The 25,685-nt window shown below is 34.4% G+C and overlaps 1 protein-coding gene across 1 annotated transcript in view; it reads left to right on the top strand.

Moving 5' to 3' along the window:
- Window positions 1-25,685, top strand: part of LOC107707461 (polypeptide N-acetylgalactosaminyltransferase 18-like) — a 58,539-nt gene that overhangs the window by 9,896 nt on the left and 22,958 nt on the right. The window contains exons 2-4 of the mRNA XM_016511470.1: window positions 20,677-20,869; window positions 21,847-22,013; window positions 24,434-24,617. Coding sequence (XP_016366956.1) covers window positions 20,677-20,869; window positions 21,847-22,013; window positions 24,434-24,617 — 544 coding nt within the window. The remainder of the gene's footprint in view (window positions 1-20,676; window positions 20,870-21,846; window positions 22,014-24,433; window positions 24,618-25,685) is intronic.

Genomic DNA, 25,685 nt, shown 5'->3' with positions numbered 1-25,685 from the left:
CGTTTTTTGTCTTATTGCAAGCAGCTCGTCTCTGTTCTGGACTTGCACAAACTGCGTTGCAATGCAATCGTTTTCCAAAATGTCATTTATGTGAAAATATGAAGTCTGTAAACGCCCGTTAACAGAGGCCAGAGACGCTGAAGACGGACGCAAAGAGAAAAATACTGTAGCAGGCAGATCACTCACTGTTCATGATGCACGAACTATTGGAAGAAAATCCTCAATATTGATTTGGGGATTTATATTAATGTTTCTGAGGGGAACTGACTGTCTTCAGAAAAGTTTAGATGGCATCTTCTTTTCATCTCGTCTCTGTATAATTGACATTAAAGCAGTGTGGTAACCAAGGAAACGCTGTATGTGCTGTACCATAAGCGCCTCCTGCTGTCAGAGAGAGAATCTGCGTCTCATTCAGAGCTTCTGCTGTTTGTTTCGTTCAGGCATGTAGTATAATTTCACATTATTAAATCAAATTATGTATATGAAGTTATATAAATAAATGATATCTATATTATATAACTAAAATTAAATAACTGTAATTACAGATTTAGGTTACATAAAGATGTCAGTCTTTATTTTTCTTATTTTTTTCTTTTTCACATCAAAATCTGCAAGTCAGCCCACAATTCAGCAAACATTTCAGAAACAAATCAAAGAAGAAAAAATAACAAATACTGCTGTTCCAAATATTCTGTATGTCGCTCAAAAATAATATATATTGTGTTCAGTGGAAATTTTTGTTTTTGTTTTGTTTTTTACCCAGACATTTAAATATAACATATTTTAGAGCTGTAACAACAATACCGTGAAACCGTGTTATTTTTGCTTAAGGTTATCATACCGTCAAAATCTCATACCGGCCCATGCCTACAAGTGACGCATTTAAATTTTTTAAAAGTGTAGTACAGATCAATTTGACAAATTTTTACCACATTAAAATCCATTACACAGATTCTCTCCTTAAGTGGGTGCTTAAAATATGAAAAAAGTGCAGAATTTCCATCTGGACCTGCTTATACATGCTTCCCTCTTTGAAGCCTTCGAAAGCATGGCCCCTTACTGGATTCAGTGTATAGAGAGTACAGTAGAGTCTTGTATTCACACGCTTATGGGTGATTGCTGGGCAAACAGCTGCTGAGTTTTCTGTACATCTAAAGAGAACAGCAGTGTTGTACCGAGTGAGAATAACTCACCCGTTCTATTCCCATTTTCACGCAGCTAGGCACTGGAGATCAGCAGGGTGCCTGAGTGCTATAAAAATCCCGCCTTTGTACTATTATCTTTTCTTTTCCATGCCCTGTTCACAAGTTCATAAGTTCATGAGTCACACTTTCGAGCCGAGTGTTACCCTGCTAATTTATTTTGGACTGTCTGTCTCATTACGGTGCGCCTGCCTGACAATTAACGCTGGATGTTTTTGTGCGCACACCCCACAGGCATGTGTTGCTCTGTTGTACCGCCTCTGTTAAATACCACCTAAGATTGCTATCGTAATCAAAGGTGTTTTTGTCCATGGTTCTCTCATTATAGGATAGGATGCACAAGGGCTAGTTTTAACGCCACGCTTCACTTGCTGCTGGGAAATGAAGGAGAAACGCCAGAGGGAAGGAGTGGAGTGGGAAGCGGATACTTGATAGCATGGAGGTCACAATGCACACTGGAAAGTTGTTTCTTCAGTCTGTGATTTTTCTCAAAATGTCTTGATTGGCTCTTTAAATGTGTTGTAGTTAATTAAAGGCGGGTAATTGCTTAGACACCCATCAGATTTTGCTAATTAAATGAGCTGTCTCTATGGTGGCAAGGCGCGCTCAGTCTAGACAGTGAAAATGAAGTAGTGCCAGGAATTTATTTATTGCAGTCTTGCTATGAAGAAACGTTTTTCTTTTTTTAATGATAAATTTCGATAAGGCTAAACTCTATACAGGAGAAACAGTAACTGAAATGTAAACCCACCCTACACAGTAAAAATAGATTTTTCAAAGTTGTAAATAAGATTGTTGGAGTGCAATACAACATGCATACAACATTTTTATTCATATTTGCAGATCCGTGAAAATGTTGACATCTGCACGCAAAACTTTTCAAAAGGAAAAATTATTTCATTTTTAGTACAAAGTTGTCGCACCCTCCATGATCTTATTGTGAACAATTAATCCATTCCATTTGTCTAATGAATTTTTTTTTTTGATCTTGTACATTTTTAATCAAAATAACACAATCTTCCAGTAAAACAATGATGAATTGAACCAAGTCCCACCCGACATTTATTTTTCCATAATCTGTTTCATTCAGATGTACAATATGTCAGAATACAGAAAAAAGCACTGTCGCTACTTCCATTGCATTGTGACTTTAACATTAAGCCAATCATTATTTTCATGTTATGGTGGATTACATTTTGCATTGTTCATTCAGCAGACACTTTTATCCAATGTGTTAAGGCTGATATGATTATTATATTAAAAAAATGAATTGTTTTAAATGCATACAAGTGAATTTAAGCATTACAACATTATATGTACAGTCTAGAAAAATAGATTTTAGAGAGATTCGCTAAAGGTTAATAAATTAGTATTTTAAAGATGAACTTTAAAAAGAGTGGTAAATGGTGTCAAATGTAATCTAAATGTAAAAAATAAAGAAAATAAACATGCACAATTAAATATTCAATACTAATCAATAAATTACAATTAATCACCAGTAAAAATATTTTATGGAGAAATAAAAAGCTTTTTATTTCATTATTTTTTATCATTTTATTAGCTATCACTTAAAAGCAACACTGAATGCAATATTTACAGTTTTAACGCCACGCTTCACTTGCTGCTGGGAAATGAAGGAGAAACGCCAGAGGGAAGGAGTGGAGTGGGAAGCGGATACTTGATAGCATGGAGGTCACAATGCACACTGGAAAGTTGTTTCTTCAGTCTGTGATTTTTCTCAAAATGTCTTGATTGGCTCTTTAAATGTGTTGTAGTTAATTAAAGGCGGGTAATTGCTTAGACACCCATCAGATTTTGCTAATTAAATGAGCTGTCTCTATGGTGGCAAGGCGCGCTCAGTCTAGACAGTGAAAATGAAGTAGTGCCAGGAATTTATTTATTGCAGTCTTGCTATGAAGAAACGTTTTTCTTTTTTTAATGATAAATTTCGATAAGGCTAAACTCTATACAGGAGAAACAGTAACTGAAATGTAAACCCACCCTACACAGTAAAAATAGATTTTTCAAAGTTGTAAATAAGATTGTTGGAGTGCAATACAACATGCATACAACATTTTTATTCATATTTGCAGATCCGTGAAAATGTTGACATCTGCACGCAAAACTTTTCAAAAGGAAAAATTATTTCATTTTTAGTACAAAGTTGTCGCACCCTCCATGATCTTATTGTGAACAATTAATCCATTCCATTTGTCTAATGAATTTTTTTTTTTGATCTTGTACATTTTTAATCAAAATAACACAATCTTCCAGTAAAACAATGATGAATTGAACCAAGTCCCACCCGACATTTATTTTTCCATAATCTGTTTCATTCAGATGTACAATATGTCAGAATACAGAAAAAAGCACTGTCGCTACTTCCATTGCATTGTGACTTTAACATTAAGCCAATCATTATTTTCATGTTATGGTGGATTACATTTTGCATTGTTCATTCAGCAGACACTTTTATCCAATGTGTTAAGGCTGATATGATTATTATATTAAAAAAATGAATTGTTTTAAATGCATACAAGTGAATTTAAGCATTACAACATTATATGTACAGTCTAGAAAAATAGATTTTAGAGAGATTCGCTAAAGGTTAATAAATTAGTATTTTAAAGATGAACTTTAAAAAGAGTGGTAAATGGTGTCAAATGTAATCTAAATGTAAAAAATAAAGAAAATAAACATGCACAATTAAATATTCAATACTAATCAATAAATTACAATTAATCACCAGTAAAAATATTTTATGGAGAAATAAAAAGCTTTTTATTTCATTATTTTTTATCATTTTATTAGCTATCACTTAAAAGCAACACTGAATGCAATATTTACAGTAATTTCCTCATGCAACATATTTGAAGCTGAAGCAGCCGTCACTGTGTTTGCTCAACAGGAAAACGGCTTTACACAAGAGGAGGCAATAAGTGTGCAAAATGCCCTTAAGTCATGTTTGGGGTCAGGATTAGGGTTAATCTTAATGTGTGGGAGGAATTTGATATGATTTCAGTTGATTCAGAACAGTTTTTTGTAGCTCCTGTTTGCATGTGTCATCATGAGGTCAGCTCTTGTTAAACACTTTCTTCTCCTCTGTCATTGGGCTCCACTTAGGGTGCATCCGGCTGCACTGATTTTGTCAGCCCGTCTCACGGATGTCTGTCGTCCGGAGAGCAGCCTGTAATCAAGTTTGAGCTTTGGTAATCCTCAGAGCTTGAAACGATTTCAGCTTTATTCCCCCGTCCAGTCAGACACGTTCAGAGGAAGGAGGTTGGGATGAATGACAGTGTGATTTGTCTTTTTTTTATTTTTTTTTTATTGATTCTGCTGAAATCTGACAACAGATGGTGATACAAACATATAGTGAGGTGACTTGTCCGATTCAGTCTGATGTTTTCTGTTTGATTCAGACTGATTCATTAGAAAGAATCGCCTTGAGTGATTCATTCACACATTAGATGGCACTTAGGTCTGTATGTTCATAGTTGTGTGCCTTTAGCCTAGTAAACAGTCGTCTGGTTCTGCTCCTGAATATCGATGCAGGAAGAACTCACTGAGCCAATGACCCAGGGTTAAAAACTGAGTCAATTGCCCTTGACTAACCGAGCAAGACCAAAATACTGTGTGCGGTTAAGATGTCCTTGCTTGAATGAGTGACATTCCTTGAATATTCCAGAGAACCTGTCGCATGTTAAGTCTCTTGAGGCTGCTCTGGCTATTGCTTGGTGGCAACAAATAAAATTAATTTACTCTAGCTAAATGATAAATATAGGAAAACAGTCATATATACTGTTTAGTATCATTATGCAAAAATATTTGAAAACCAGTGCTGTGACTGGCCATTTGAATCAAGTATTCCAGAGTTTTTTTTTTGTTTTTTTTTGATATTACGACATTAACTTTATCATTGTAGATAGTAAGAGTTTCTCCCAACAACCTTTTCTAATATAAGTATAAAACAATTTTACACTCAAAATGTTTCAGTATATTCTGTTCATATTCATTAACTTTTCATTAATATTCAGTTTAATTAACTTCAAAACAGCACCTTAAAATAGCTGTATAGCAATAGCAAGGTTTTTTTTTCACTAATAGATGAATACTACAAGATTTATTTTCTGTTGTATATATATATATATATATATATATATGATAATAATAAATTTTTGCAGCAAGAGTGCATTCAATTGATCAAAATTGATGGTAAAGATTTTAATATGTTCCAAAAGATTTCTATTTCAAATAAATTTATTTGAAACTGTATATATATATATATATATATATATATAATATAAAATGATTGAATTGTTTAAACTCTAACATTATTTTGGTGTATGCTTTTAGATATTATGAAAGTACATAATAAAAAAAAGCAAACATTTCCAATACTAGCAAATGAACCTTAACTAAAACAATGAAAGAGCCTTCAGGTTCTTCATAGAGCAGAAAACAAACTGGCGACTGTCTGTCATAGCTGGACATCTCACACACTGACCCGTGAGGATTTCATGGAGACCGGGCCGAGGCTCGCCCGGCAGGCACACCTGAGGGACTGAATTCAAATGTCTCTCTGTGACTTTATTAACCTTTGCACTGGTTAGAGAGTGCGAGAGTATATCGCCCAAAGCAGGAGCTGCATCTTAAAACTAATCACATATGCGCCACACAGCGTCCTGACAATTGTGCTCAAGTTGTGTGCATCAGGACAATAATGCCTCCTGAACAGAAGCAGAAAACAGATCAGTGGAACTGTCTCTTGTTAACATGCTGCTACAGCTGGAGAGCCATTGTGTTTGCAACAATGCTTGTATGACTGTCTTGATGCATTCGGAACAGTTGACGTGTCATGTCTATTTCAGATAAATGCTGTTCTTCTGAACGTTCTATTCATCAAAGAAACCTGAAAATAATTATGACGGTTTCCACAAAAATATTGAGCAGCTTAACTGTTTTCGACATAATAGTATAGAAGTAATAATAGAGAGACCAGGCCGCGGCTTGCCCAGCAGGCACACCTGAGGGACTGAATTCAAATGTCTCTCTGTGACTTTATTAACCTTTGCACTGGTTAGAGAGTGCGAGAGTATATCGCCCAAAGCAGGAGCTGCATCTTAAAACTAATCACATATGCGCCACACAGCGTCCTGACAATTGTGCTCAAGTTGTGTGCATCAGGACAATAATGCCTCCTGAACAGAAGCAGAAAACAGATCAGTGGAACTGTCTCTTGTTAACATGCTGCTACAGCTGGAGAGCCATTGTGTTTGCAACAATGCTTGTATGACTGTCTTGATGCATTCGGAACAGTTGACGTGTCATGTCGTTTGCAAACACAAAAATAGATGTTTCCTCATGTCATGTTTGTATATGGCGATTTCACAGTTTCAGATGTGCCTCAGTCAGATTTTATATGGGAATTATCTGCTGTATGAACTTAATTTGAACTCAACTATCAAACCACATCCTGCATTGAATTTTGGAGGACTTGTGACTTGACTTATTCAGTTGTTTTTTTGGTTTTTGTAGGTAAGTGGACAAATGTATGAATCTAAATATACATTTTCATGTATTAAATATGACTCTTGCTCAACAAATAGAGATGTTCCTCCTTATTAGCTAGCAAGCTATTTTATAAAATGGTGGGGACAAAATAAGCAACAATAAAAGTGGTGTAAATGAAAAGCATATGAGTTCTGGTCCGGTTGTATGTGTCATATTTTGACTGGATCATTTATTATAAGCCAGTATTTGGCAGACACTTTGTAAACATGGCTCCTAGGAATTATTTTTCTGTCACATTTTGCTCTATGATCTGGCATTTATGTAACACGTTTTTATTTAAATAAATAAGTAGCTCAACAGAATCACAGATGGTGGAGTTTTGACCTTTTTTAGTGTGTTTAATAGGGACCTGTGCTGGGCTGTCAGTTAAAGCTGACAGCTCACTCTGTGCATTAGGCCACCTGTTAATAAACTGACATGACAGGGAGGGAGAGCATTTAATTCATGTCTTATTTCAGTTACACTTAAAAAAAAAAATCAATTCGCTCCATGATTCCAAGTAATCATAGGACACAGTACTGGAGAAAAATTGTAGGTATTTCGTCTGAAAAATAAAATGAATTCTTGTGCCAGTTTATAATGTGATATAAAATATTGATATAAATGATATATGAAATATATTATACATTACACACACACATTAACTAATTTACAGTCCTAATAATTTTATGCCATTCTCATTAAACCTTTAGACTATTTTAGAAAAATAAAATATCACATTATTTTGTTTCTCTTTGTGTGGTTTATTTTAGCATTTGTTGGCCTTTGAATGCACCATGTGTTTTCTGCTTCCTTATTTGCAAGGTCACTAAAGTGATTTCTAGAGGATCTTGACTGTGATTTAAATGCCTTTTTGTTTGGCAGAAGCGGCAGGATGAGGCCGTAATTATGATCTTTTCTCCAGGATTGTGTTTTGCATGTAGAAATTACAGGCAATGAGCTGAAACGTTTGATTTATGAGGCTAAAGTCATTCATTTAGCAAGAAAATCAACAAAAGTGCTGTTCTGTAGAGAAAATTAAACACACTCTTGCCTTTATGCAAAGCCTGTTAATGGTTCAGACGCAGATTTGAGATTTGGAGCCCACACATAATAATGCATTATATCACCTGAGGGACATTCACTGCCATGTGTCCTGCTGCTAATGGTGTTCTGACGATTAGCATGGCCAACTGGGGCCGCCCATGCACTCGTATGCACATAAACATTCAGTGGCATGGAAGATCCTGCCGACTTCTAGGTCACTTGCTAATGCAATTACCAGCACAGCCCACGGCCGTCCAAGTGAACAAAAGGCCGTGCATTAACCAGCTCGATTTCAAAGCAACCGAAAGACCTCGGTTTCTTCATGCATCTTTTTGTTGTCCTTTAGTTTTGTACAGTTTTAATACAAGTCTGTGAATGTTATCAGCGTGACAGGTAGTCTAACAAAATGCAGAAGAAAGAAAATGGCCTTTTGTTGCCTTTTGTAATACTGGTGTCAAGGACAGAGGACTGCTAAACAAGATGCATGATTGTTTAGACTCCGACACAAATTTTGTGATTCCGGGACAGGGATATGAATGCAATTAAATTAATTGTATAAACTTTTTTTTTTTTTTTTTACAAAGTTTTTACTGGTGGGCACCCATGCTGGAATATTTCTTCTTCATTTTACTTCATTTTATATTTTTTTTAGAATCATGTTTATTTCTAGGTTTCAGTTAGATTAATATTAGTAGTAGTATTATTAGTGTTATTAATAAGTATTATTATGATTAATAATAATAATAATAATTATTATTAACTTTCAGATGACTTTTTTAGTTTAGTTTTTAGACTTTCAAAAAATCCTAGTCTTATTTGCTTTGTGGAACATGCACAAAGAAATTGTCTTATGAACTTCATTTAGTCTTACGTCATAGTTTTACAACCCTGACCATTTGAAAACTACAATTCTGCATAACATTCATTCCTTTTAGCACTCTGCTTTAATGAGAAAGTGATTGTGGAAATACTGAAATTCATTTGAATAATTCACTGCTCAATGTCATGGATTAATAGCAAGACATATTGAAAATCGCCCAAAGAAACACTATTTACTTTTTGCCAGTGAAAGAATAATCGTCTGTGTCAGGGTGTGGAATCCATTCAGAATAGCAAACTTCCCTACAGTGTCTTAAAGTCCTGTTATTAAGATTAATCACAAGCTCTGTGAATTGGTGAGGAAATGTTTTGATAGAGGATCATTTAGCTGTGTGGTGCATATAATGGCCTGCATTTACCAGCAGGCTCACCAAATTATTACCAACAAAAAGTTTTAAAGTCATTTCTGCTTCAAGCGTAATGGGCTGTATTCCATTTAAGTGAAAAACCTCTGGGAAGAGAGAAAATTTCATATACATAGGCTACATTTACATAGTGTTAACCTAGCGGCAGTTTGCCTGTAGCTAACGTGCCAAACTCGCATGAAGTAAATGGCAGTATCGTCAGTGACTCAAATGACTCACACTGTTTCAGTTACCCAGAAGAACCGATAATTGTGAGACCTGCCTCCATTTCACACTCTGCAGGGTTGCACGAACTCCCAGCTGTGTGCTGTTTGGCAGCTTTCAGCTTGACTTTGAAAGGCCGTTAGCACACTCCAGTTAAAGAGACTAATGTACCTGATACTATAAACTAGCGCTTGTCACAGACAATGTTAAATTTCTGCAGTAATATACTGTAATGCATGAACATGTTTTGGCCCTCCTGATGCTGTTTTTACATAATGGTTGTTACCTTATTATGTTGAAAATGATGGCTAAAATTGGCTAGCAAGTTTGTGCTCTAAAGTTGGGCAGCAAATTTGTCCAAACCAGGCTCAATGGGAAAAGTGCCTGTGGTGACAGTTCTGCAAAATGATCAGGGATGCACATAAGTGGTGCGCATGAATGACCAAAATAAAAAAATGTACTGGGTAAATAAGTTCAGACCGCTCATTTGCACGACATGGTTGACTGCTGTTTAATGCACAATCACTGTAAAAACATATAAAAACATAAATTTAGGCTATGCGCTGCCGGTTTTAGAGCAAATACGCAAAACTGTGATGTTTCATTAACTAACGCGCTTCACTTAGCACAAGTTGGCAGAGGTAAAACCGGCAATGCATTCACTTGCCGGCAACCAACCAAAATAAAAGCTTGCTGAGTTTAGGTTTAATAATGTTGAAAATGTATATAAAAAAATAATAATAAAAAAGAAAAAAAATTAAAATGTAAATGTGTACTATAAAATAATTGTATTTTTATTTAATAATACTGCGTTAAATATCGCATGCGATTTATCGTGCAGCCCTAATATATAGGTATGTTTTTTAGAGTTTTCATGTTTTCAAATGAGCCTATGTTGATTTTTTTCATAAAATTTCTGTGAGAAACATACAGAAATGTAAGTCATTATTCACTAATATTCTTAACCACTGCTGCCACTGGATCATTGAGTCAGGTTAAGTTTAACTCAAGAACCAGATCAGTCTGATTGATATCTAAATGATTCATTTAGACTGATTCATTGAGAAGATCTGACTCCAAAGAATGATTCATTTATGATTCGTACATCAATTGCCATGAACATGTCAAGAAGAGCTTGTTTGGTGTTCCACTGAAGTAAGTCAAAACAGGTTTGAAATGACACGAGGGCGAGTAAACAATGACAGAATTTCTCATTTTAAGTCTCTGTATATTATCTGTGGTCTTGTTTTGTCAGAAAATGACTGTAAATCATCATGGTCTGATAGAATGGGGCTGTTTGGATTGTGATGCCTTGCTCTGTTTTAGCTCTTTGTCACTGTGTAAGGCTTACTCTGCTGTACATGTATGATTCATATTCATGTTTTTTTTTTTCAGACATGTCTCTGTGAAGTCAGAAACCATTGCGTTATGGTTACATCAATAGCAACTTGGAGGCGTCAAGTGCTTCTAACATCTGAAGCACTTCAGATTGGTGGAGATGTGATATTCATTGTAATTCAATTAAATTTCAATTCAAGTTTATCTGTATAGCGCTTTTCACGATACAAATCGTTGCAAAGCAACTTTACAGCAAATTACGTTTCTACAATGACAATGAACACTATTAACAGCAATTATTATATGATGCAATCAAACTTAAAGCAAAATGTGGTAGTTCTGTATGTTGTTTCAGGGTTGGCATCATCTGAGGTCCTCTGAGGGGTTGGCATCATCTCTTCTCAGGTGTTCTGGATCCAGACTGAAGCTTGTGTAAATCCTAGTTACATCCCGTGGCAGAAACAGAGAAACAAATAGAGACATAATTAGCGTAGCTGCGGTTCCAACCAAGCCAAATTGATATGTTTAACCCAAGCTAAAGAATAATAATGGGCATTTGATCAGATATAACTGCAGTACAAGATTATGAGATGCATTATTTGAATGCTTGGCCAAAGAGATGTGTCTTTAATCTAGATTTAAACAGAGAGAGTGTGTCTGAACCCTGAATGTTATCAGGAAGGCTATTCCAGAGTTTGGGAGCCAAATGCGAAAAAGCTCTACCTCCTTTAGTGGACTTTGCTATCCTAGGTACTACCAAAAGTCCAGAGTTTTGCAACGTTAGGGAGCGTGATGTATTGTAGCGTGGTAGAAGACTAATTAGGTGCTCAGGAGCTAACCCATTAAGGGCCTTATATGTAAGTAATAATAGTTTGTAACTGATACAGAACTTAATAGGTAGCCAGTGCAGAGACTGTAAAATTGGGGTAATATGATCATATTTTCTTGACCTGGTAAGGACTCTAGCCGCTGCATTTTGGACTACCTGTAGCTTGTTTATTGAAGATGCAGGACAACCACCTAGCAGTGCATTACAATAGTCCAGTCTAGAGGTCATGAATGCATGAACTAGCTTTTCTGCATCAGAAACAGGTAACATATTTCGTAGTTTGGCAATGTTTCTAAGATGGAAGAATGCTGTTTTTGTAACATGGGAAATATGATTTTCAAAAGACAAGTTGCTATCTAATATAACACCCAGATTTTTGACTGTAGAGGAAGTAACAGTACATCTGTCTAGTTGCAAATTGTAATCCACGAGATTCTGTGTACTGTCTTTTGGTCCAATAAGTAATATCTCTGTCTTATTCGAATTTAATAGGAGAAAATTATTGGTCATCCAATCTTTTACATTTTTAACACATTCTGTTAGCTTAGATAATTTAGAAGTTTCATCTGGTCTTGTTGAGATATATAGTTGAGTATCATCAGCATAACAGTGGAAACTAATCCCGTATTTTCTGATAATATTACCAAGGGGCAACATGTATATTGCAAATAGCAGAGGACCTAGGACAGATCCTTGTGGCACTCCATATTTTACTGGTGATAATTGAGATGACTCCCCATTTAAATGAACAAAGTGGTAGCGATCGGACAGGTATGATCTAAACCATCTTAAAGCCTGCCCTTGAATACCTGTGTAGTTTTGTAATCGATCTATGAGTATGTCATGATCTATAGTGTTGAACGCAGCACTAAGATCAAGTAAAACTAGCAATGAGATGCAGCCTTGGTCTGACGCAAGAAGCAAGTCATTTGTAATTTTAACAAGTGCAGTTTCTGGGCTATGGTGGGGCCTGAAACCTGACTGAAATTCTTCATAGAGATCATGTTACATGCCAATTGAAACTGACTTTGTTGCCGCGTAATGGTACGCGCCTCTCAAGTAGGGTACTTAGCATGCTCTCGGGTGTAATACATCCCACGGCAGATAATAAAAAATACATTTATTATTTTGAGTTGCCAAGACATTCAGGACCTTTGACTGATCTATTAATTTATGTGTCGTGTAGCTTCAGTCGGCTATTTAATGTGCCTTAAAGAAGCGACAGGATCTGTCAACTTAGATGTCTCATCTGCTGTCATCTTGGCGCCGGCAGGACATTTTAACCTAGCAGATGCTTACATAACAGCTCTTAATGAGAAGAGCAGCCAAAATTGCATTCATCACCAGTGAGTGGTTCACTCAGCAGCTTGGTCATTTTCACTGTTGTGAATATAACACCTATGTGCTCTCAACCGTTTTATGTGATCTGATTAGGCTTGATGTTTAGAGAGATAGACATTTGGATTCAATTAATTAAAGGAGCAGGATGTCGGTACATTTGTCGTCAATTATTTTCAGTGCCTCATTGGTGTCAATGTATGTTCATTTCAATCTTCTGTCCATTATATTTGTAGAAGACATTTACAGAAACTTTGGTCTTCCACATGCTTGCTTGTGCTGATGCAGATGGAATTTTGTGCTAAAATAATTTGATAAAGTTACAATACTACTAAAATACTCTGACAGGGTTTCCGACTCTATTTATTCAGCTACCAGTGTAGTCCGATTCCCGAACGAATGAGTCCTAATGAGCCAGTTCTTTTAGTGAATCAAAAACACATAGCGCAACTGGTGTAGTTCGACTCTCGAACAAATGACTCTTATGAGCCTGTTCTTTTTATTGAGTCAAAACATACAGCACAAACTGTGTAGTCTGACTCCTGAATGAATGACTCTGAGCTGGTTGTTTTAGTGAATCAGAAACATACAGCACAGTCTGATTCCTGAACGGATGATTCTTATGAGCTGGTTCTTTTTAGTGAATCAAAAACAAACAGCACACACAAAATGTGTAGCCTGACTCCTGAACAAATGTTTCTTATGAGCCTGGTGGATCAAAAAAATAGAGAGCAAACTGTATATTCTGAGTCCTGAATGAATGACTCTTGTGAGCTGGTTCTTTTTTAGTGAATCAAAAACATACTGTACAGCGTTTGTCCGACTCCCAAACGAATAACTCTTATGAGTCTATTTTTTTATTTTTTTTTTGTGAATGATATTGTCAAAACTAAGTTTTTTGTTTGTTTCATATTATTTATTATTCAGGCCAATTATTCTATTGCATTTATGCCACATTTGAATGAAAATGATTTCATTTAACAATGAAATGGCATTTTTTTCTTCAAATGTTTGTTTCTTAAAAGTACTAAAAGAAACATTAATGGAACCATTATGGAACTGGAATCGTTAAATTCTCTACAATTCCCATCCCCACATGTATTCCTGTGCAATTGTTAGTGATTGAAACCCAATAAATGGATCCTAAACTTCAGAATGTCTTATTCTACATCCGTCTCCTCTGACCGAGGTACTCAATGGTGGCCCATTTCCTGCCTCTCTTGTGGTCAGACAGATGGCCGGCCTGAACGGCGGATCACGTTCTGCCTCACTCTTCTCAGGACTGGCTCTGACTTCAGGCTGAGCCAGGTCATCGAATCCAGCCTCACTTGCTCTCTGTCCCTGGAGGGCTGCAAAAAACTCTCCGAGAAATTGAATAAAATATATTTCCTGACTTTGCCAGCAAGCTGTCCTTTTCCATAAGCTGCACAGAGTGTGATGAAGTGCTAATCATTGTCTTCAAGACTACTAGAAGGTTACAGGCAGGTGAGTCATATCAGGGTTGGATCAAATCTCTGCAGGAAAGTGGCCTGGAAGGGCCAAGTTTGCCCACCCCTGGTTTAGACGGTCAGGACACGTACCTTCTGTTTCTCCGTTCTGTAGCCTTGGGTTGCCCTGCCTCAGGTCACAATATTGTTTAATGACAGTGGCTGGGACATTAGCCCTGAAGCCTTCATACTTTCAAGGGATTCATGTCCTATACTCAGAAAAAAATGTAAAAAAATAAAATGCTGTTTGGCTCTTATGGTCTGACATTAATGTTCTTGGAAGACAGATATGAATATTTTGGTTTGAAAGGCCAAACCTCCTTTTTCTCCTCTGTTTTTCTTCTTTTTGTCTCTCTCTAGTCCTCTTATGTTACTGTTCAAAAGTTTGAAAGTCTCTTCTGCTGCATTTGATCAAAATGTATGATAAAAACAATAATATTGTGAAATATTACAATTTTAAATATCTGTTTTTTATTTTAATATATTTTAGAATGTAATTTATTCCTGTGATGCAAAGCTGAATTTTCAGCGTCATTGAGCGTCCTCAGGGTCACATGATCCTTCAGAAATAATTCAATATGATGTGGTACTCAAGAAACATTTCTTATTTTAGTTTAATTACAATAAATAATGACTGGATGATTTGTGTAAAATGACTCTTAAGTGCACACCTGATATTGCATATTATATTAATACAGCAAGTTTCTACATTGCTTGGCAACCACAAACAGTTCAGCATTAGTTGAAACTATATTACGTGGCGGAAAATGTTTGTATTCATAGCCTTATAGTTCAGTGGGGAAAGGACTAGATATTTCAGCATAAGAAATCAACAATTACATATGATTCACTGTTACTCTTTGGAAAAGGCAGCAGCAATTACAAACGAATTGGAAACATGAATTTAGCTGAGCACTCTCATTAACTTCTGAGGCATGTCTTTCATCTGAAATATGCGCTTAATATAATTGCCGTAAGGCCGGTCTGACCCATATTGGTGTATTTAGTCTACTTTGAAAACTATGTAATAAAACGAGAGAAGGTCAGATAACAAGATTTATGACATCCAGAAAATACAAAGTGGCATAAACATATTTGACAGCACAGAAATCTGCATATTATTTTATTCAATTTCTATTGAGTGTGTGGTTGTTTGTGTAAACACAAATTACATACTATAGATCAATGCAATAAAAAAAAGATTTTATTTCAGTTTTAATCATTTTAATACTGCACTTCAAATTATTTTATTCAGTTTTTATTCAGTTAGTTGCCAAGGCAACATTACAAATTTTTTATTTTAATCAAGTATTTATGTTATATTTTTATTTTGCCTTTATTTTAATTCATAAAAAAATATTTTTTCATGTTTTAAATTTTTTTGAACATTTCCACCACAATGTAATTTCCACCAAATCTGAAATTAAGTACTGGGGTGGAAATGACAGTGATAGAAATAACATTTTTAACATACTTTAAAGAAAATAGCCAACTTTTTTATTTGCTATGGCTAATTTTATAGCTAGCATTTTATATGTTTGAAATACATTTTTTCAAGATTTTCTTTCTTTATTTTCTTCACACAGTTGTCTCTATTGTCTAACTTTTAAAAAACTTTAGGGCCAGAATTGTTTATGCTGGTGAAAATGCCACAATTGAAATATTTTTTTAATTATTATGATTTATTTTTTAAAAATAAAAATGTCATATAAATAAATTTCACACAATATATTGTTTTGGTTTAAAACTTGAGTTATTTCACTCCTAATGATAGATTTTCATAATTTATGGTTGAAAATCTGGGTCTGGGACAAGATTAAAACAATAAAATCTTTACATAAAAGACATATTAAAAAATAGAGTAAATAATGAAGTCAATGAATAAAGTTTCCAAGACAGTTTTAATGTGATCTTCAAGTTAAAATCAGTTGGTCTAAATAAAAAGCAAGTCCTGGGATATAAGAAACACCCATGTATTGTTTTTCCAGTGATTTGTCTATTAAATATGTCTGAGGCTTCTTAATGATCTTAAAATGGAAAGTATGTCTTCAGGAAGCAGAGCTCTGTTGTCTGTCTGCATTGTCTCATCGGTCTGAATAAATTTGACAGCAAAACATTAGGTCAGCTATGTTAACTCATTAGGGCCATGAGAGTGCTCTCATATTTTGGCTTTCAACTTCGTCTCGGGTCTGTGAGTCAGAGTCCTCTTCAGTCCTCTTCAGACAAACACACATGCACACAAACCGCATGTGACATGCACACTCACATGAACCAATATTTGTGGCAAAGAGCTGGGTGTCTCCAAAATGTCAGAACTGCATGATGTTTTTGCATTTGCAGGCTGTTTGCGTGTGCTCTTCTGAACTCAATAGTTTGGGTTACATGCTGGGTGTCTTGTTTTACATTTGCTCCATAGAGCTGGCACTGACAGGCAGACGGCATGCCACAGGCGAGGTCAGAATTGCTAGCCGTGACGCAACCCTCATGAGGCTTTAGCATTTTAAAAAGGGAAACAACTTTGTTTTGGATTGGATCCATCCTACTATGTTTGTCTCATAACATGAATCTTTTCTTTTCGCAGTGTTTTGAAGGTATAGTTCTCCTATGTTGTTCCAAATCTGTGTGACTTTCTTTCTTCTGTGGAGTACTAAAGGAACAATATTAAATAATGTATTCTCAAAGCTATCATATGACTTTGAAAGACACGGAATATGGTGCACGAGTCTTATGAACCACTGTTATGATACTTTAATGCTGCTTTTTTGTCATTTCGGAGCTTGACAGCCACAGTCCCCAATTTTTTTTTTCATTATATTAAAAAGATTGGCCAGGGTATTCTTCACAAATTTCCACAGAAGAAAGAAAGCCATACAGGTTTTGGTGCTAAAGAGATATTAAGAATGAATTCTGTTAAATCCTTTTTAAATATTAAATCTGAAGCTTTGAGTGTTTCTTTATTTTGTTGATAACTTCAGTACTTAGAGCTTACAGGGATTTAAAAGTTATTTTCATGGCTGTAAGTATATACTTCAACTGAGCACAGGATTATATTAATTGATTTTGAACAACCTTGTGAAATGAGGTTGTACTTTTTGTGGAGTTGATTATAATTAGTTCTGTTTGGTGAGTAAAGGCCATTTTAGTTCTTTGGCAAGAAGAAATATTTTTATTGATCTTTTTTTCATGCTGCTTCGACTTAGTCTTAACAGATTTACAAAGTAGTTTGGAAATGGTTATTGCATTAAAAACAATTGCAAGATAATTGTTTTTGTCACTGCAGGAGGTTGTAGTGCAAAGCTGTGAATGTCTTTTAAATGTTGCTGTTGTGCAGAATTTTTGTAATGTATTCTATAATTATTTTATGTACTTTATGTGGACTTATAATTGGGTCTATTTGGTGATAAAAACCCTTGCTGTTCTTTTTCTTTTTCTAAAGAATTAATGTTTAGTAATCATTTGTTTCATATTGCTTTGCCTAATGCTTTTAAGACTTTTATCATATTTAGGAAGTAGTTTCAAAATGGTAATTGCATTAAAAAAAATTACAAGATAATTATCACTGCAGGAGGATGTGGTGCAAATTTGTGAATGTCTTTTAAAAGTCGCTATTTTGCAGAATTATTCTTTATATATTATATCATTATTTTATGTATTATATTTTTATTTTATATATTTTTATTAATATTTTATTGATAGGTGCAAAGTGCATGATGATGAAAAATATGTATTTATTTTAAAAGATTTATGTAAATATAAAGGGTGCAAATTGCATGATGATGGGAAAATATCTATTTATTAATTCAAAAATAATGATAATAGTGTTAATGTTAAATGCAAGTAAAAGGGCTTTTTATTAGTTGGGTTTGGGCTATTATGATATAAGGTACAATTATGGACAATAGTGATTGTGCATTGGAACCTATAAAGTTTTATTGTTAAAAATTATTATTATAAACTTCATTTGACCAAGGACAAAAACTTGTCGGAGATTAAAAATCTCTTTTACAAGAGTGTCCGGGCTGACATATGTAGCCAAAAATAACACGTACAGATATTATTTAGCTTCCTTTTTTATTCCACACATAAATGGGAACAAAATGTCAGCAAGTGTGATGATTTAAAGTAAATTAAAATTAGTTAAAGTTAATTAATGAAAATGAATGAAATTTAATTTGAGTATGTTTAGTCCCTAACTGTAGTTTGAAATGTTTAGCCTGTTGCTTAGCACTTCTGTATGCAATTTAATTATTATCAGTGTAAATGCTGATTTCTACTCCTACCGAGAGGCACATTAATTTTCAGTCTGTCATTCTCTTCTGGAAAGCAGTAGGTACACACAGTAGGTGCTATAACAAACTTTAAATTCTTCTTCTTTGTGTTCATATCATATGATGGGAAGATCCATCTTTTAACCTACTTACACTGATCTGTCAGTTTCTGCAGTTCTCTCCCCTCTTTTCTTATCTCGATACAAAACAACAGTGTCAGTGAAACAGTTTAGATTATTATCTGAATCTGAAGTCATTTGGAGCACAACAAAATAGAGGACACCTATTTAGAGTATCTATTTGCATGTAAGTGTGGTCATGTTGAGACTACCTGAATTACATGGTGAACTGAACTTCTAAACACAATAATGGAGGGTTTTTGTTATTCGTTGTCTGTTTCTCAGGAGATCAAAGTATCTGAGTTTCCTGAGTTTCTTTTATCCTTACAGTCTTGCTGTTTGATTTCTAGCCAGTAAAACATTGTGGCCTCTTTTCTCAATGGCTCAGTTTGAATGTATACGGTTTTTCTGCTGAATAGAGGCTAAGCTCTGATTTAATGTGAATGTGCTTTTCAAGCCTCATGACTAACCTTCAGTTTTGCTAATTCGAGCAACAGTTCCAAAATCCTAATTTGAGATTGCTGATGCAATTTGGAAATAATTGAAAAATCAAAGTAAGCTACAAATAAAATTGTAAAGATTAGCATCAAGGATTGATTTTTTTAATTATTCAGTGATTTTGGATGTGCATTTGAAAGGCTGGTAGCCTAAAACAGACTTCTTTTTTGTATGTTTACATGATGGCCCTTTAAAAGGCATTTATAGTTCATGAAAGCAGTGTCGCCTGATCTCATGTTGGTTTCAGATTGTCAGTGTCTGCAGTGGCAAAGATAAATTATTATTCTCCGCAGGCCAACTCTTTGCAGTGGCTGTAATTAAATAACTTCTGCTGTTAATTAGCACTTTTTAATTGCGTGCATTGGCCTTTCATCATTCTTTGAGCATTGCCAGGGCACTTTCCCTCTGTTCTGCCTGCGTACTCAGCATTCATAGTTCTGCAACCTGTTATATTTTCTTAGTATTTGAATTTGATGGAGTGGAAGGTAGATATTTGCTGCCTAGGCAGCTTGATGGAGAGTTTGAGCGAAAAAGATTAGCTATACTCAAGACCTTGATGGGATCACTGACTTGATGAATGCCATTGCAAAGTACTATGGCGCTATACCATAATACTATAGTACTGAACAATACCATATTCATATTCTGCGGTACATACACAGTACACCCAGGTACTTTAAAATATGTGGTATGGCCATGGTACATGTCCCAAAAATATGGAATTGCCTTGATATGTGGTCAAAACCCCATAATGTTACTATATCAAATAGTTTTTGGTAAAACATTTTTCATTGTGTTGTACCTCATTCGTGTAAGGTGAAAATTGAGCAAAATTGTTAGTATTTAGTAAATAATAATTATTTTTTATATTTTCATATTTCTCATATTTATTATTATTACTATTATTTTTATTGTAATTATAAATGTTTATTGTTATTATTAATACTATAATTGTATTGTTATTGAAAATTTATTGAAATATTTATATATAATAATATTATCATTTTAATATGTATTGTTGTTGTTGTTGTTTATTTTTTTAATTGTTGTTATTATATTTTCATTAATGAATAATAACAATAATACTTTATAAATAATAATAGTGATAATTATTATTAATAATAAATTACATAGATGTTGATTAATAATAATAATACATTCAACAATAATAATTTAAATGTTTATGAGTAATAATAATAGTTATTACTGTTTTTATTATTGCTTCTATTATTTTTATTGTTATTTAACAACAACAATAGTAAAAAATTATAATAATATAATAATATAATTATTATTGTTGTTGTTAAATAACAATAACAATAATATTAGAAGTAGTAATAATAACAGTGATAAATATTATTAGTATTCATTATTGTTATTATTAAATTGTTATTAAATTATATAAATTATATTCAGTTCCTACATTATTTGTTTTCACTAATTCAGCATGAGTGAAAATTAGTTAATGTTAAAGACGTGATGACCATGCTTACCCAGAAGCCCTTGAGCCAACACTAACACTGCTAACACTTCTTTGCGTCTGAACTTTCAGAGAAACCACTGAAAGATGGGGATGACACAGCTGACCAGTCCCTCTCAGACTCTCTTTTTGCACACTGGGGTCATGACCTCGGCCCAGAGAGCCGCAAGGTGGCCCTGAAGAAGTTCCAGTACTACGGTTACAACGGCTACCTCAGCGACAGACTCTCTCTAGACAGAGCCATCCCAGACCTCAGGCCCGACGGGTGAAACAATCACTCACTACTCACCGACCGCCTTCTTCTCTCTCCCTCCTGTTAGCATATGTGTACACAGCCTTTGTTCTTTTAGAAACATCGATTTTCCTTTATCATCATGGTCATAGAGAACTAAAGGAATCACTTAGAAGAAGATAAGATACAGAAATTTTCTCATAAATCATCAGTCTCTCTTTTTTTTGTTATTAAATAGTTCCCTTTCAGTCGGTCACTCCCGACGTGACGTCTCCGTTCCCTCCTTCAGGGAACGAGGGTTACCATACGTAACCGAGACGTTTCATGGGCACAATTGTGTGTCAAAAAAAGCCTCAAACAATAAAACAATTTATCATTATATTTTATATATTTTATCTCATGCAGCTGTGGGAGACAATGGAATGATAAATCAAGAATAAATTCAAATTTACGTATACATTTTTTTGTTTAATATAACAATACAAACTGTACATTACAATAGTTATATATGTATTAAATTATATATATATATATACGCTGTATATTATAAATATTTGAATGATTTATTTTTACTTTCTATGCAATGCAAAGATCAATTGATTAATTTTGCTTATAACATATAATGTTTTTTTTATGTCACATCCATACGGATGTGGATTTATACGAGACAGAGCAATAAAACATTTGGCACAGACATCATCTTTCAAAGTGTCAAACTGGAATGAAACACCTCCAGTTATATAATTGTTTATATGTAAAATGTTTGTGTGAAATCAAAACAGTCTTGCACTTTCATTTTTAATTAAATATATAACTCAAAACACATAAACACCTCCTTTTAGACTCTTCAAACTGAAATTAAATTCCAGTCACAAATGTTACCAATGAGATTAAAGGCAAAACTCAAGAAAAGAAAAAGTTTGAGATATTTAATCTTGGAAAGACTTCTCTTTCAGGTGTGTTATCCTGTATTTATGTACGTGTTTTTTTTTGTTTTTTTTTGTCTGCAGGTGCAGAAACATCTCGTACCCCTCCAATCTACCACAAGTCAGCATCATCTTCATCTTTGTGAATGAGGCGCTGTCGGTCATCCTGCGTTCCGTTCATTCGGTGATCCACTGGACGCCCTCCCACTTGCTCAAGGAGATTATACTCGTGGATGACAACAGCAACAACGGTGAGGGCTTGCTTTTGCCCCAGTGCTGCTTGTTTGATTTGCTGGGGGCAAACAGGGACTGTGGGGGATTGATTCTTGTATGACAGATTATGATGAATAATGCATATGAATGTGGATTCATGTGGAAAGAATATTTGAGGTCTGTAACATGATAACACTAGGGGATTATGGGCAGCAGATGTACATGTATCCCGTATGCACAACTAAATGTTTTATGCTTTGGCATCAGAAGCTAGTCATTTCTCTTAAAAACATTCTAGTCTAGAAGGAGTCAGATTAATCAAGCTAATTCTTTATCCAAAGAGAAATCTACTCCCATTTTGCATATCATCTGTTCTAAATATTATGTGAGATGTAATGTACCTTGTGCATCCATATATGCTGCTGTGGCTTAAATTTATATTTGTGCAAATACATAATATACTTTATATCAGTCCATGCATTCCCTGGCAATAAAGTAAAATTAATTTAAAAAATAAATAAATATAGTATCACATACAGTGCCGTATAAATGGGTTTGTTAACTTAAATTAGCTGCCTCATGTCCATAAGGAGTTGTTGAATATAACTTGCACATTGGAGGTTTTAATACAACATTTGAATTGAATTACATTACATTTTTCTGTTCAAATTAATAGCGGTAGAAAAGGTAAAAAATTATAAATAAAAAAATATTTTAAAGATATACTAAATTGTTGATAATGTTTTACAGATAAATATAGTAATGATATATACTACTACTAATAATAATAATTAATAATATTAAATATAATTAATATATAATTAATTAAATACAATAAAGCCAACCTTAAGGTAAAAATAATAAATAAAAAGTAAGGTTTTAAAGATATTATTAATTATAATTGTTAATATTTATATTTTGCAGATATTTTAATATTAATTCAGTTCAATTCAATTCAAGTTTATTTGTATAGCGCTTTTCACGATGCTAATCGTTGCAAAGCAGCTTTACAGAAAATTTAAGTTTGTACATTATAGCAATGATTATATATTGCGATCAAACTTATAGCAAAATTTGGTAGTTTTGTATGTTGTCTGAGGGGTTGGCATCATCTCTTCTCAGGTGTTCGGTCATCTCAGGTCTTTATATTATATATATTATATATGTTAAGATACACTGTTAATGTAAGAAAGGTAAAAGTAAATAAAACATGAATATTAAAAAAAATTATAATAGTTGTTAATAATATATAATATTTTATTATATAATATCAAATATTTAAGATATGCTGTCAGTCAATAATAAATAATGCTTGTTAATAATTATGATTTTACAGATATTGTTTTAATATGATTATATAATGTCAAGTATATAAAATACACTATATAATAGAATATACAATATAATAGAATTAATAATTTAAAAATAAATATTTAAAATCTACAAATAATGTATAGTAATGTTTTGCTTAATATTAATACAAAATAAGTAAGATACACTTTCAACTTAAACTAAAAACAATAAATAAATATTTTAAAGATTAGTAATTTAATCGATTCTTTCAGTTTTATTTAAAAAAACAAAAACAAAAGTAAGACAGATATGTAAATATCTTGTCATTATTTTTCACACACTGTATAAATAGATCTGTATACACTGAAATATAATATATAACTGCCTTTATATTGTGTCCCTGCTAGGGGATAAACAAATTAGTTGGTCCTTGACATCAAAATGTTTGAAAAGCCCTGTGTAGACTGTTGGCTTAAGAATGGCTATTTTCTGAAGATAATTGCTGACTCTGTGCTGTAAAGTACACTACTGAGGTGGGTTTATCCCAGGCGGTTCAGAAAGCAAAAGCTTTTATTTACTCCCAGTCACCTCTAGAGTATTTGGTTTTTCCAGAATAATGACTTCACAGTGGTTATGCTACAGTGACCTTTTACTCGGCGTGTGTGGGATATGGTAAGGGGGCAGGGCGGTTAACGTGAGGTGCAGAGGTTTGGACATTTCATTCTCCCACAGATTGATAGTGGCCCCACGTCACACCATCTGGTTGCCATGGTGAGACAGGATGATGGCTTTCTCCCTAATAAAAACAAACAGCACAGGAGACAGATGGGAGGGGAGTAATCACCAGCAGACAGCGGTAGAGACTCCAAATATCACAGACCGCTGGCAAATATTAGTATCTGATGTTCGCAGCATTTCAGTTCATGTTCGTAATTCCCTGAGAGGTCGAAGGGGGAGACTATATAAACGAATTTTGATTAGAATGTAATAAAAGTCAGGTACATGTGTCAGTAGGGTCTCCCCGCTTCATTTCTGAGTACTGAAACTTTCTCAGAGGCCACGAGAGTGATTTTAGTAAAAAGCAGGTATGAGGTATGAATTTTCAGATTGCATAAAGAGACTATTTTTCAACTATTTTCCCCTCTTTCCTTCACTTCACGCAAAGCTGAACTGTCGGAAAACCTGCAGAGGTTTGTGGACGAGACCAACCAGCAGCGTCCTGACTTCATTAAAGTGGTTCGGCATGATAGGCAGGAGGGTTTGATTCGCTCTCGGGTCAGCGGCTGGAGAGCTGCGACCGCTCCTGTCGTGGCCCTGTTTGATGCCCATGTGGAGTTCAGCGTTGGATGGTCAGTGACACTTGATTTTTAAAATCATTTTGCTGCCAGTACTGGACATAAAAATTTTATAAAGTTTTTACTTATGTTGTGTAAAGTTCTGATGTTTTCAAAATATGATTTAGAGTTTATAATAAAATTCATATAATACAATTTATAAACAATTTACAATAAATGATTAAATTAAATACAATAAATGACAAAATATTATTTTATAATAAAATGTGTATGTATACAGGAAACAAAGGCGTTCATTCATGAAACATATTCCTGCATATAAAATCAGTGTAAATTGTTTGTAAAACCATTCTTATGGAAATTGCCGCATTGAATTGAACAAGACAGTACTGTATATGTAAAAATGGCTTTATGAAGAATTTGCACAGAACAAAATATTCATAAAGTTTTTCAACACAACTATTTGCAGAGTTTTCTGAAAATGCCCTTCTCCGTTTGGCATTCAAACAAATAGAAAATCGATCTAGCCTCCAAATAAAACAACTATTACTGCAGAGATGCTCATAGACATGCATCATTTAATTCAAAATCTAGTTGTGCTGCCTTTTACATGCTGAGAATTCAGATTTGCTGTAAATAGGCCTTCTGCGTAATGTTGTTTTTGCTCATTGTTTGTATGGAGTGCTGTAACTTTTACCTTTATTGCTCTTTTGACCCCAATACAAAGGAATTCATATACCTGCTTGCCTAACAAATCACATGTTAAGCCAGTGTAACTGTTAAAATGTAGGAGACCTACAGTGCATGTGGATGGAAATGCCTGTTCTTCCCTGTGGGTGTTAGGGCAGGAATATGAGCAGAAGTGCCTGTCTACTGCAATTACTGTGCTAGGTGCAGCTGTCAACTTAGATACCTGTTAATTATTCTCTGTGCAACATGTGGAAAAAAACACCTCTAAAGGGCTTGGATGGAGTCCAGTGTATCCAAGTGTATCTTATGCATGTCAGCTTATTCCTGCTTGAAATTTATGCTGCGTTCTATCAGTTCATGCAGTGTCGATCCTAGACTTCTGGGGGCCCTACGCTTGGGGTGGGGAGGGGTGTGGTATGAGTGGTTATGAAC

The sequence above is a fragment of the Sinocyclocheilus rhinocerous genome, unplaced genomic scaffold (assembly GCF_001515625.1).
Source record: "Sinocyclocheilus rhinocerous isolate Xijiao unplaced genomic scaffold, SAMN03320098_v1.1 scaffold534, whole genome shotgun sequence".
Classification (NCBI taxonomy): Eukaryota; Metazoa; Chordata; class Actinopteri; order Cypriniformes; family Cyprinidae; genus Sinocyclocheilus; species Sinocyclocheilus rhinocerous.
The sequence above is the reverse complement of the archived record's forward strand: the minus strand, read 5'-3'. Positions and strand labels throughout refer to the sequence as shown.